General features: G+C 34.5%; 1 protein-coding gene across 6 annotated transcripts in view; it reads right to left on the bottom strand.

Moving 5' to 3' along the window:
* MIPOL1 (mirror-image polydactyly 1) overlaps nt 1-12,272 on the bottom strand; it is a 189,867-nt gene that overhangs the window by 127,430 nt on the left and 50,165 nt on the right. For all 6 annotated transcript variants that reach the window (XM_042047431.1, XM_042047430.1, XM_042047429.1 and 3 more), the window contains 2 exons: nt 10,199-10,334; nt 9,115-9,220 (listed from right to left, as the gene is read on the bottom strand). In XM_042047431.1, the coding sequence (XP_041903365.1) occupies nt 9,115-9,220; nt 10,199-10,334 (242 nt within the window). The remainder of the gene's footprint in view (nt 1-9,114; nt 9,221-10,198; nt 10,335-12,272) is intronic.

Here is a 12,272-nt window from a genome sequence, read left to right as displayed (position 1 = left end):
TGCACAGTAGTCAAAGTTTAAAAAAAAAAGATACTTAGATACATGGCATTTTAATACAACATAGCAATACTGACACTTCCAAAAGAAATTACTTATTTAAAAAATACTTAAAGACCTCCTCTAACTCATTTTAATGGTCTACAGAAGACTAACTCACCTGATTTCTTTACCAGCCAAGCCTGAATTTAGGTTTGATGTTTTTGTTACCCAATGCCTGTACATTTCTGACTCTAATTTAATATTTTATTAATTCCTTTTTCCTACTATAGGGAGTATTATAAGAGTCACATGACTGCAGGTAGTCTGAGCATTCACCATTCACACTGAGCTATGGATGAGTCACAAGTAGAAGTTCAGGACCGTAAGGACCACAGCATTCTTGAAATAAGTGAAATGCATACACATTTGGGTCTCAATGCAGCAGCTAAGCAAAACATTTTGTGCCATATCTAGGAAAACGCGTGCTGTAAAAGCTGTCCAGGTAGAGTCTATGAAAGAGTGACATGAAATTCTTTCATATTAGAAAGAGTAAAAATTATTCAGATTATCATCCCTATGCTTCTTAAAAATGCAAGGTGAAGATGGATTGAGAGTAACACCAAGTCCTGCTTCTAAGTTCCATTCAAGGTATGCCATATCCAGCAAAATACTGACTCCATACTGCCACACTGACTTGGCACCTGATCCAAAGGAAAAACAGATCCAGCTACTTTGTCACCAACTGCTCTCGTCAACATTACAAGGTTTTCCTTGGGGACCTTCTAGTGGCATACTAACCAACCAACCCTACCCTTTCTGTCTTGAGGCCTGACCAAGAAGAAACACAAATTCTTATAGAACTCGTATTTCAAGCAAGAAAATGACACACAAAAATGAAGTATGAGTAGTCTAGTATTAAGCTAAAATTAATTGTGCAATTTACTAATTCATATATATATATATAATGGCATTGAAGAGTCAAAATATTTAAATCCCAGAGAACTGAATTAAGAAAAAAGGATTATTTTCCCAAGCTTGCAAATACTGTAGTATATAACAGTACAGCATTACTATTCAGTTGAATAAACTTTATTTGTTTTGGAAGAATTTATTAACATCTTTCTCCTTGTAACTAAAACCCCTGCATAGTCTAAAAGAGCTCTTTATTTTAAAAGAATCATTATGCTAAACTCATCAATTCTAAAACATTTTTAGTTTTTAGTAAAGAAAACAATTGTAAACAGAGAGCTTTTGTAAGGTAGATAGCTATTACAAAGTTCACTTAGAAAATCAATATAGCATTTTAGCTGGAATTTGCTCATTAAACACCCACAGCTCTAATGCAAATTATGATGGAATGAATAAAGCAAATACATATGCTTCTTTCTTTTTATTAAATGCAAAATCTACTGTTAATTGCATCTGGTATGTCATATAAACTTTTCTCCTTAACCATTAAATGGAAGCTTTTACAAAAGTCATTAGAGATTCTCTTTCTTTGACTTGTATAAATTTCAATATTTGTTCAGTAAAGGTTCACAGCAGTTAAATTACATTAACAAATATTATTAGCTACTATGTAAGCCAACTAAGTAAAATACTTATATTGCAGGTAAAACAAATCAATGGATGTTTACAATAATATTTGGATATGTCCATTTTTAAACAAGCTTATCAAATATCATGTAATTCTTAGTCAAATGAGAGAGACTCAAAGTAGATTTTTTTATCCCAAATACTCAAATTTGTTTAGTAAGCTAATTGTTTTCTAATATGGGCAAAAGTAAATATGAAGAAGATGAACCATACCAAGTATGAGTTTACTGAGTCAAAGCAGTGTACATATTTTCTTAGTTGAACCTGATTCTTTTGGCAAACTTATCTCCTATACTTTTTAAACCACCTTTAAAACATGAGAAGGTGTGCTGGAAATCATTCTAGTTTAGACAGCGGTTCATGATTTTCCAAACATGGAACTTTGGGGGGAGCAGGAAAAGCACGACTGCCAGGATAAAAGTCTGTTTGCTTATTTCCTAGAGGTCATCTGCGTAAATAAAATAAACAAAGTAAGAGAAGAAAAAGAGAAAAATTTTGTGACTTAAAACATTTATGGCAGCAGAAATCATGTCACATTACTAATTAAAAAAAAGTAAAATTGGAATACAGGCCAGATCTTAAAATATGAGATCACTATCCACACTACTACTGTATTTAAGAAGATACAGTAATGTTATAACACTACAACAATTGGTTTTCAAGATAGGCCAGTTTTACAGAAATAATAACAGTATTTTGGACTTTGCAAGGTGTTTGTCATCAAACGTGACAAAATACTGCTCTTGGCATTGGACTGTGTAAAAAAAAAGTGATCCAAGAAACAGTGCAATTAAAACTTTATTAATAGTTTTTGCAACAAGCACTAGTTATAGTGATCATTTAATTCAAAGGAAAAGACATGGTGAGAAAGCTTTTTTGTTAATAACAATGTATTGCTGCAGAGGGTCAGGGTTTTGCAGTTTAAGATTTAGTATTCAAGATCACTGTTCACTGAACAATAAGTGACTTAGGATTTTCTTTGGCATTGATTCTGATACATTCAAAGTAATTTTACTAGTTACTTGTGCCATTACAACAGCAAGAAATACAAATGAGATTATACACTTTTACAAAAAAGGCTCTGAGCATTTTAAATATTCAAAAATTGATTGAAATAATAATAATGACAAAAAAAATTTCAATGCATGATTTGACTGCTGTTTCATGAAGGTATACAGACCTAAGATAGGAGTGAATGTTGAAATCATGGGAAAAATGAAACAAAGAATATTTTCTGTTTTCTGTCCTTTGGATATGTATATTCTGATGGAAAAGTAGAAGCAGGAAAGAACTTGCTTGGCCCAGTCATTCTTGGAATTCAAGATTCTCATAATGAGCTGCTTGTTTATTCTGCTCAGTTGCTTCTATGAAAAAACTGTCAGATGAAATTTATCCTGCAAGAGAGGTTTAACTGAAACTTTTCAGGGATTTTTGTTTTGCTTTCACTTCGTACTTCTGGGTAGCAGCTATGTGAATGTGAGGAATTAGAGAAGTATACTGGGAAAAGAGGTGCAATGACTACCTGCCTTTTCATTTTCATCAGTCCTCCCATTCCTGGGAGGAATTGCTGGGTCTCCATCTGTCCGATCAGAAGAGAACTTGGAAACTATCTTTGCCATTTCCAGATGGGCAACTATTATTAAATTTTATTTAACCATATGGATATATGCTTGTTCTCCTTACAGAAATACAAACATGTACGTATTTGTTATCTACTCAAAACAGAAATCAAAATCCTCTGAGATTTCCTTCTACTAAATTTAATGACTGTGCTCACAACTCTTAAATAAGTCAATCTTATCATAGCCAAATTAAAAAAAAAAATCCCTGCATTGCTACAAAAGCCTTTAAAATGTGTCATTAATTGGTCTCTGCTTATACATGTTACAAAATGCAGATAATCCCTAGAAATGTTCAAATTCTAAAGCCCTTACAAAGTTCTTATTCAGGTTAATGGCAAACTATCAGGAGCTCCAGGGCTGACTGTCAACTTAAAAATAGTGCTGACATGTTCTATTACAAAATAGACAACTTAAGTTCCCAGCTCTTTTTTGAAAGTCACCATTCATTTACTTTCAGTTATGACGTATAACTGAAAAATAAAAGTAAAATAGTGATAAGAAGATCATAGGAAAACTATTTAAGAGTTTTCACCAGTCTGTACCAGGAGTTATAGACTAAAAGTAATTTACACCTAAATATGACTTTATAGATAAAGCAGTCTGGACAAACACTGATAGAACACACTGACTTCTTTATTGCTTTGTGTTTGTTGTATGTATTTAGTGCATAGCATTCATCTGCTTCTACATTTCCAATGCTATAAACAGAGTGTTCTTAATAAAAGGCTAAAGTTGCTCAGTGGCAGCTCTGCACAGGGTTTTCTTTGTGTACTCAGATCGCAATTCAATTAAAAAAAAATAAAGTGGGAAAGAATAGGAGAGAGTATTATACACAGACCCCAAGGCAGTTCTTGTGAAAGCCAATCCCTGTACAATACTTAAGCCTCTGCTTCTAATACACTAAACACAGCTGACTTCAAAATTCAAACCATAATGCTGTTAAACTTTTTTTTTCAGTGAATAATTACTGATGCCTGAATATTTACTTTTAGGGGGAAAATATAAACATTGCATTAAAGCTTGCAAGTTATAATTTGTTGTGTTAAAGTTCTGTAATGCCTCAAGAAGTAGATTATTTGCAGACCTTTTTATTCTTGAATAAAACCCAATTCTTTATGCTCATCTAGCACTTGTGTGGAAGAAAGAAGGGCCAGACTAGTCATAAAAAATGCAGAAGAAACTGGCCTGCTTTTTACATAAAATCTCCACCAACCAATAGCTTAGTAATTGACATTTTAATCTATGCCAACTCGTCATATATTGTACTTCAAAGAGCTGTACACAACTTTTTGACAATCAACAATTCTGACAATCTGAAGGTAAAATCACATTGTTTCAAATTAAGCTGTTAAAAATTAAGCCAAGAATTTCTCAGTCACGGTGCCCCCACCTTGGGGTTTTTCCTGTTTTTTAGATGGATTGTCTATCTTCCCATACAGAGGATTCAAATCCTACAGCTATTTTCGAAATTGTGTTATTTATCAGGAAATATTTTGAAAATACATTCAGGAAATAGTATTTCATAATGAAGCATTTAGTAGGACAAACCCCCTAAGAACTGTATAGACTAAATATATAAATAAATTATGCACAGAAAACTGGTTTAGGGAAGTATATGCATTACCTCCTCAAACTGAAAAATATCATTCATATTTAAGTTTATAAACACGAGAGTTGGGAACTTCTGAGTTCTTTTGGCTAAAGCCCAATATTGGCCTTATTTCAGTTTAATTGGAAGAGGATCTTGAATTCATCTTCTCCATGAGATATCAGGAACCTGGATTTCTGTTTGTACCAAAGGTTAATAAGAAATGTGTCTGCAAAAGTCAAACAGCATTAAATACCAAAAACTGATTATTATTCTGCAGGAGTTGTTCTGTCATTCATAATCTCTCCATGCTCCAACCTTCCACAGCTAATCTTTAATGGATGACATGCAGGAAAGAAAAATAACATCTAAAAAGGGACTCTAAAGTGAGCTTTTAAGAAATGGAAAATACTTTTCTTCTGTGCTGAAAGTTATTGCCACCCAAAGTTTATTACTAGCAAGATTACTTATTTCCTCTTACTTTATGGATATTAAATCAAATTAAGCTAATAGCCACTTGGATATTTGTTTCACTTTTGCTATTAAATCTATTGCTTATGCATACTCAGTAATTATTTTTCAAGTTAATTTAGAAAACTTCAAATAATGTTCATGAATATTTCCACACCATATTCAAGAATTCCAAAATACCGCAAATGTATACTCACAACATTTTCATAAAAACAGACCTGAAATAGGGACTTCATTGTAGGTATACTGCCATAGTTTCCAGGAGACTGAAAGTTGTATAATGTATACCACCATATTAGAAGTACTGCTTTCCTTTTTCCACACTGTTATTTCCTATCATTACCTTAGTCTTTCAGAGAGCATCTACAGAACGCTAATACAGTTCTCAAGCATCAAAAAAGGCGTGAAACCCATAACAGGGCTGGACTCAATCCTGCTGAGCTGATGTTGATTTAAAAAAGTATTAAATTTTGGCAACATTATTATTAGATACTGGCACAAAAAAAACCCCAACTCACAGAATTGCCATTGCTACAGAAAGATTTAAGGATAAATATTTTTATTATATTTTTGTTCAGAATTATTCTTAGTCTCAGTATATATTGCGATAGCAACAAAAATATTCCAGGAGCTGAGGTTCTGATGCCAACTATGGTATATCTTGCTGCAGTAATGGAACTGTGAGAAGAATAGGGCTTTGATATTTTTTCCAGTCTAGAGAAGTTACCACTATGCTCTGTAACTCTCTCTTACACTCAACCAGCTCCTTCCTTGAAAAGCTCCTATATATCCTCTGTTTAATTCTTCCATTAGGAAAAAACGAAGTCACTTATTACATCCATCCAAAGTGAGAATTGTTCTCTCAGCTAGTTGTTTTGAAGACTTACTCCTTTGCAATGCCTCCATCTTTATTTTCCAGTCTGTCCTCAGAAAGATGTATGCTCCTTCCTTTTTCCACTCCCACAGGTGGCACCCACTCCCTTTTCTGTTCAACATATCAAAGTTCTGCACACCCAAATTTCAAGATTTGTCTGTTCTTCATACCCACTTCACACGTGGTGTTCCCTTTGTCCTTACACTATCCTGGTGTCTGTTCTTTCATGATGTGCTCTTCCCTTGGTTTTCCTGATGTTGCCTCCATCTCTGTTCTTCTTCATGACAGGGAGTGAAACTAACAGTACTTTCTTGACATTGGGTTAGAATGACACAAAATCCAACAGAAGAATAATGAATAAACTGCAGGAATCTGTAGCAACTGTGACCACCAGAAACAATAGTCTTTAATGCTTAAAAGTCTGAAACCAAAACTTCAAATTCCCTAATTTTCTTTAGCCATAACTAGCTGACATAGAGATAGGGACCCAAAGAAGTTTTAAAATCCATTTTCAAGGCTAGCAAAATTCAAAAATAAACGTGTTCTGAAAAGTTATTTACTGCACACAGTATTACATTTTTCTTCCATCATGTGTATCTTCTGCCTTAATTCTACTTTTTCTTCTTTTCTCATGAAGGATTTCACAAATTTACACTTTTTTCCTCACTTTTTCCTTTGAACAATGTAAAAATAATAAACTGAAAATCTTTGGATTATTTGTTTCTGTAGACGGTTATAACTCCATTTCAAAACGCCCTTTGTCTTCACTTTCCCATTCTTTCCATGGGACTTGTTTAGGTAAAGCCTATCAATTAGAGGGTTACCTTTTAAAACAGAATTCTAATATTCCTCAAAGTAGATAACACTTTTATGGTGTACCTTTCTTATGTTCTTTACAATATAATTTTGTGGAGTCACTTACTTATCATAAAGTCAGTACTAAGTAATAATAAAAATGCAAACACCCATATTTACAAGCTTCACTCTACCATGTGTTATACACTGCAGTAATTAAACATTAACTAGTAACATGAAATCACAGCAGCATGTGTTCTCCCTTCCTCAAAGAACTTAACGCAGGGGGATAAGGTTTTCCTTAAGCACACTGTCTGCCCTTTATTAGGTTCTGCTTGTCCATTAGAACTCTCCCCAAGGCTTTTATGAGAGAGGCACACATAGGCTTCCACAAATCCAGTTTGGTTCACATAATTCCAGATTTCAAACCATTTATCCAAACTTGGTAACATTCTTAGAACTGTAAGACAGGAAACAAAAAAACTGTGAAATATTAACGATGCTTCCTTTTAGCAAACAGTTTTAAGTAGTAAGGAGCCTCTTGCCCTCTCTCTTCAGCATTTAAAGGATTTTATACTTCCTGTACTCATAAAAGGAGAAAAAAAGGTTATTTTTTAAAGGTCATTGTTATTACACTCTGTAGCTCTCTTTAAAATTTGGTTTGTTCTTGCTTTTTAAACAAAATAAGCATGTTAAATTAATATATCCATATTCATGCCATTCTGTTTCGAAGAGAAAAATATGCTGAGGACATCATTAGAAAGTTTAAGCAGTAGTGTAGAGAAACAACAATTTCCTAACAAGTATTTCAACTGTATGCATAAAAATGAAACTACCCCTGACACACCTTTCTTTCCAGGTTTTAATGAGCAAGGAACACCTATATCAAAGAGAACCAAGTACAGAGGTAAAACACTGGGCAAATATCCAGGAACAATCACAAAACTTCATATTCAACCCAAACAAGTTGCATTAGCTTTTGGCTGGTGGATATAACAACAACACATAGTGCAGCTTTTTTTTTCTTCTGAAAATAAAGCAAGCAGATATGTGAACTTAAATAAGAATAAAATTATGCCTGTATTTCATTTTTTTCTTAATATGTTGATTAGATTTGCCTTTCCCTTCCCCCACTACAGAAAACCTAGGAACTCTCTTTTCCATCTATAATATTCACAGTATACTGTATTCTCAGGAGTTTGATATTAAGTGGAAAGTCAGCCATCTGTTTTTCAGCTAGAGAGTTTATTATCTGCTCCATTTTCCTGAAGACAATTATTCCTCCCTTACAAAATACAAGTATTTTGGGGACAGCTATTAGCACTATTAATACTCTATGAAGTGTGTGTGATCTATGAGGAAACAATTTTACCAAGCTTACACTCTCTTTCTGAACAAATGCTACAATGAATTTATAAAAGCACTCCCATTAAATTTTTTAAACATCTCCATGAAAACCTTATTTTTCATCTAGTGGCTACACTGTATACACAGTCACTTTTCAATAATAAGAATGCTCAGCTTCATTACATTAGCAGTTTCCACAAGCACAGCATACGAACTGTCTCCATGCTTGTATGTCTATCTAAAGAACAATTAATAACAAATATAAGCACACATTCACTTTCAGCTATAAACTTAAAAACCTTTCCTTCTGAGAATTCATACACACTTCATTCACTGGATATACGCCAACATCCAACAAAAATTCATTTTAACTACCAAAAGAGCAGATTTTTCAAGAACATTGCGGGTCTCTAGTCGAGGTGAATGTGAGACTATCTCCAAACACGGGGAGGGGGTAGTATTGCTCTGAACCAGCTAAAACAATAAGTGCTATTTGAACTGCTGGTTGAAAGGTAGAGGCACTGGTAATCATTATTTCCCCTTGTTTGTTCAGGACCTTCCAACAAAACAAACAACCTTTTTGTGATTGGATTGACATGGTGTTAACAATGCATTTAATGCCCAAATCAGTATGAATACAGGTAAAGCTCCTACTAATACCAGTACCAGGATGTTAAAGCCATCTATTTTCTAAGCAACTCTAAACAACCACACATAAAAAAAAAAAGTCAAATCTTCCCTCCTTTAGCAAATAAAGCTAACATTCACTAGGCCACGTCATATAGCAACCACGGGTACTGTATGAGCCATACAGCCATCTGTTAAATGCTTGCCTACTGTACCTGCAATCTTTTCTGCAATCTTAGCTTCTGTAGCTCTGTCTTGCAATTCTAAGTCCAGTTTCATTGTCTTCAGCTCCTTGTCCTTTTCAGCCAGCTTATCTTGAAGCTGAATTGAACAAACGGACAGTAAGATTCTTATCTGGCTGAAACTGTCAACCAGTTATTTCAACCACAATAAAATTGTAAATAACAATTTCTTACCCCCAAAATACAAACACTAAGCATTACAGCAGAAGTTCAAATTATTGTATTTATTTGTTTAAAGAACAAATGTTACTAATATATTTTTTAACATCTGGCCTATCTTGCTCTGTGAGACAAGTAGCAATGCACATGCCACTGTTTTTATTTGGGATTCTCTTCCTCAGGTATCGCCAGCTGTAGTCCTTCTTGCTAAGGAAGTTTAGAATTGCATGTAATATAATGCAGGTGGTGTCTGCATGAATAGCCTGTTTCCTACCAAGGTACTGACATCACAGTTGGAAAAGACTGGTGTAAATGCATTTTTCGTGTTCTTCAACAGATAGATTGATATTTCACATCTTCAGGCCTTTCTTTTAAATGGGTATTCACTAAATCTTTTCTTGGACAGATATCTGAGCTTGAATATTCAATGACACTTCATGGAAAGACTAGAGACTGTTAGGTTGTTTAGGCATATGCAACCATAGCTAACACTAGAAGAAATGCAGTGTTCAAAGAGAATTGAATTTTCTCCCCTTCAATAAAGCAGAGCTATCAGGGCACATTAATTATCTAGGCCACATGTACAGAAGCATCAGAACAATGAGCTCTAGATGCTGTTCATGAAATCCTGGTCTAGTCTTTGGTCTTTACTGGTTTTCATCCAGGGTGTAAGAATCTATGTCATTGATTTAAAAAATCAGAGGGTAGCTTGGAGGGGTTTTATTTTAATTCCAGAGAAATAGTTGTTAAGCAGATACTAAGAATCCAAAATGACAGGAAGCTAGTGATTGGTGCACTAAAATAAATAACAAAACTAAATCAGGCACAGTTTAAAATGAATGTTTTGCAAGGGAATTATAAAAAAGCAAATACTGTGATCTGAATATCTCAATTGTACCTTTTTATTTTTGGCCCTCAGAGTGTCCAATTCTTTTAAAAGGAATGCAGTTTCTGTTTTCCCACCTAAATCTTCAGCACCATTCCATGAGGGTATAAATTCAGGGAGTGTCCTGTTACCCTTTCCTTCTATAGTGCTGTATTTAGGAAGGGGGGGGGGGGGGGGGGGAAGAAAAATAATTAAAAAAAACAGTTGTTATTCCACCCCTCTGAAACAAAATGCACAGAAATAAATTATCAAAACTTGCTAACAAATTTGTTAACCACTGCAAATGTATTAAATAGCCAGAAAAATGGATGCCCTTCTACCACTTCTTAAAGTTGTAATTCTGAAAAGAAGCTGTAAATCTGGAATAGTAAATAAATATTCTACACTACTAAGGCAAAAACCAGATGAATATAAACTGGCTATGAAGCCTATAAACAGCAAATGCTTAAGGAAAGCAAATATTAAAAACCATTGCTTAACACAGAGCAACAAAGTAAGAAAACATTTGGGGATCAAAGTGATGCTCAGGTTAAAGCAAACCAAATTTTTTTGTAGGATGATTCCATAGGATGTGATATAAGAATATCCATAAAAAAACCTAGAAGTTCATCTTGAAGAAATCTGTAAAATGGTGGTATGATTCTAAATATTATAACTGACAACAGGAATTCCATACTGCATCCCACTTGGAGTTTTAAAATAACTTATGAGCCATAGACAAGGAAAAATAAGACAAGATTCAATGGCCAGAAAAATTCTGTCTCAAAGTAAGACTTTCATAAAACTCCTTGGATATCCATTGATACTCACAGATCACTCAGATCTCACTTGTAACATGGCAGCAAAATCAGTAAATAAATGGATTAGAAGGGGAACTAGCAAATATTTTTAACATTTGCTTTCCTTAAGCATTTTCTGGTTAGAGGCTTCATAGCTATTATGTCATAAGGAGTAACCACAGAAAAGCTGTATGTTCTGAACTCCTGTTTTCACTGTAGACATTACTTTATGTGTAATTCACATTCTAGAAAGAAAAAGAAAGCTATTGCTCCAAAGAGTCATTCTCTTAGGTAGACAGTTGTCTGTACTCAGCCACCTCTTTTTCACCTGTTTCCATTGGATTTATTTCCTCTGTGTTTCTTTAAGAAGGAAGTTAAGATCTGTATTCTGCAGCCAAACTGTGCAACCTAAAGCCCATTAAACACAGCATGGAGATTAAAATCAAGAAAGCACTACTATGTGTTATTACACTACATATGGGAGAAAGAGAGCTTAAACTGCTTGTCTTCCCTTCCAAGATCCTCCAGTTCCTATTTAAGCTTTGCTGTGTCTAGCACATTTCACTTAATATTGCTTCAGGCTGCAAGTGATAGATGCATCTAGGTACTCTTGCCCAGATATGACAAAACTCAAACGTTTCTTGTGCGTTTTCCATCTTCAAGAGATGCTCCCATTAACAAGTTTGAATATAACTCATCATCATCTTAAACTGAAAGAGGGTAAGTTTAGATTAGATATTAGGAAGAAATTCTTTACTCAGAGAGTAGTCAGACACTGGAACAAGTTGTTGAGAGTTGTGGATGCTCCACTCCTGGAAGTGTTCAAGTGTTGGATGGGCCTGGTCTAGCAGAAGGTGTGTCTCTGATCCTGGGAGAGGGGCTGGAACTAGATGATCTTTAAGGTCCCTTCCAACCCAAGCCACTCTATGATCATCTTTCAACCCCTCAAATGTTTTCTTCCTTTCTCCTTAAAATTAAAAATGACAAATCACATTGACAGTACAGTAAGACCATTACCTACAATGCAAATCACCACCTACTCAACATTTCCTGGGTTTTTCTACATCAAGAAATTTTATCATATGTTCTAATTACAATCTACTTGGGCAAAGACAGGTTTCAGCATATAGCTTTAGGATCCTACAGGTAATATACTTGTAGATGAGATGGTTCAACATGCTGACTGCTGTGGGAGGTTAATCTCAGTGTTCAAGACCAATCTGATTGTCAGTGGGAGTGGCACTGGTGAAAGGTAAGAGGAACAATTTTTGGCTGACTGTGTACTGGGCTGTACCTATGCACTCTGG

This window comes from Corvus kubaryi, unplaced genomic scaffold (assembly GCF_017639235.1).
Source record: "Corvus kubaryi isolate FWS band 111438036 unplaced genomic scaffold, C.kubaryi_AGA036_p1.0 66, whole genome shotgun sequence".
Taxonomy (NCBI): Eukaryota; Metazoa; Chordata; class Aves; order Passeriformes; family Corvidae; genus Corvus; species Corvus kubaryi.
Note: the sequence above shows the minus strand (reverse complement) of the source record. Positions and strands in the feature narration are given on the sequence as shown.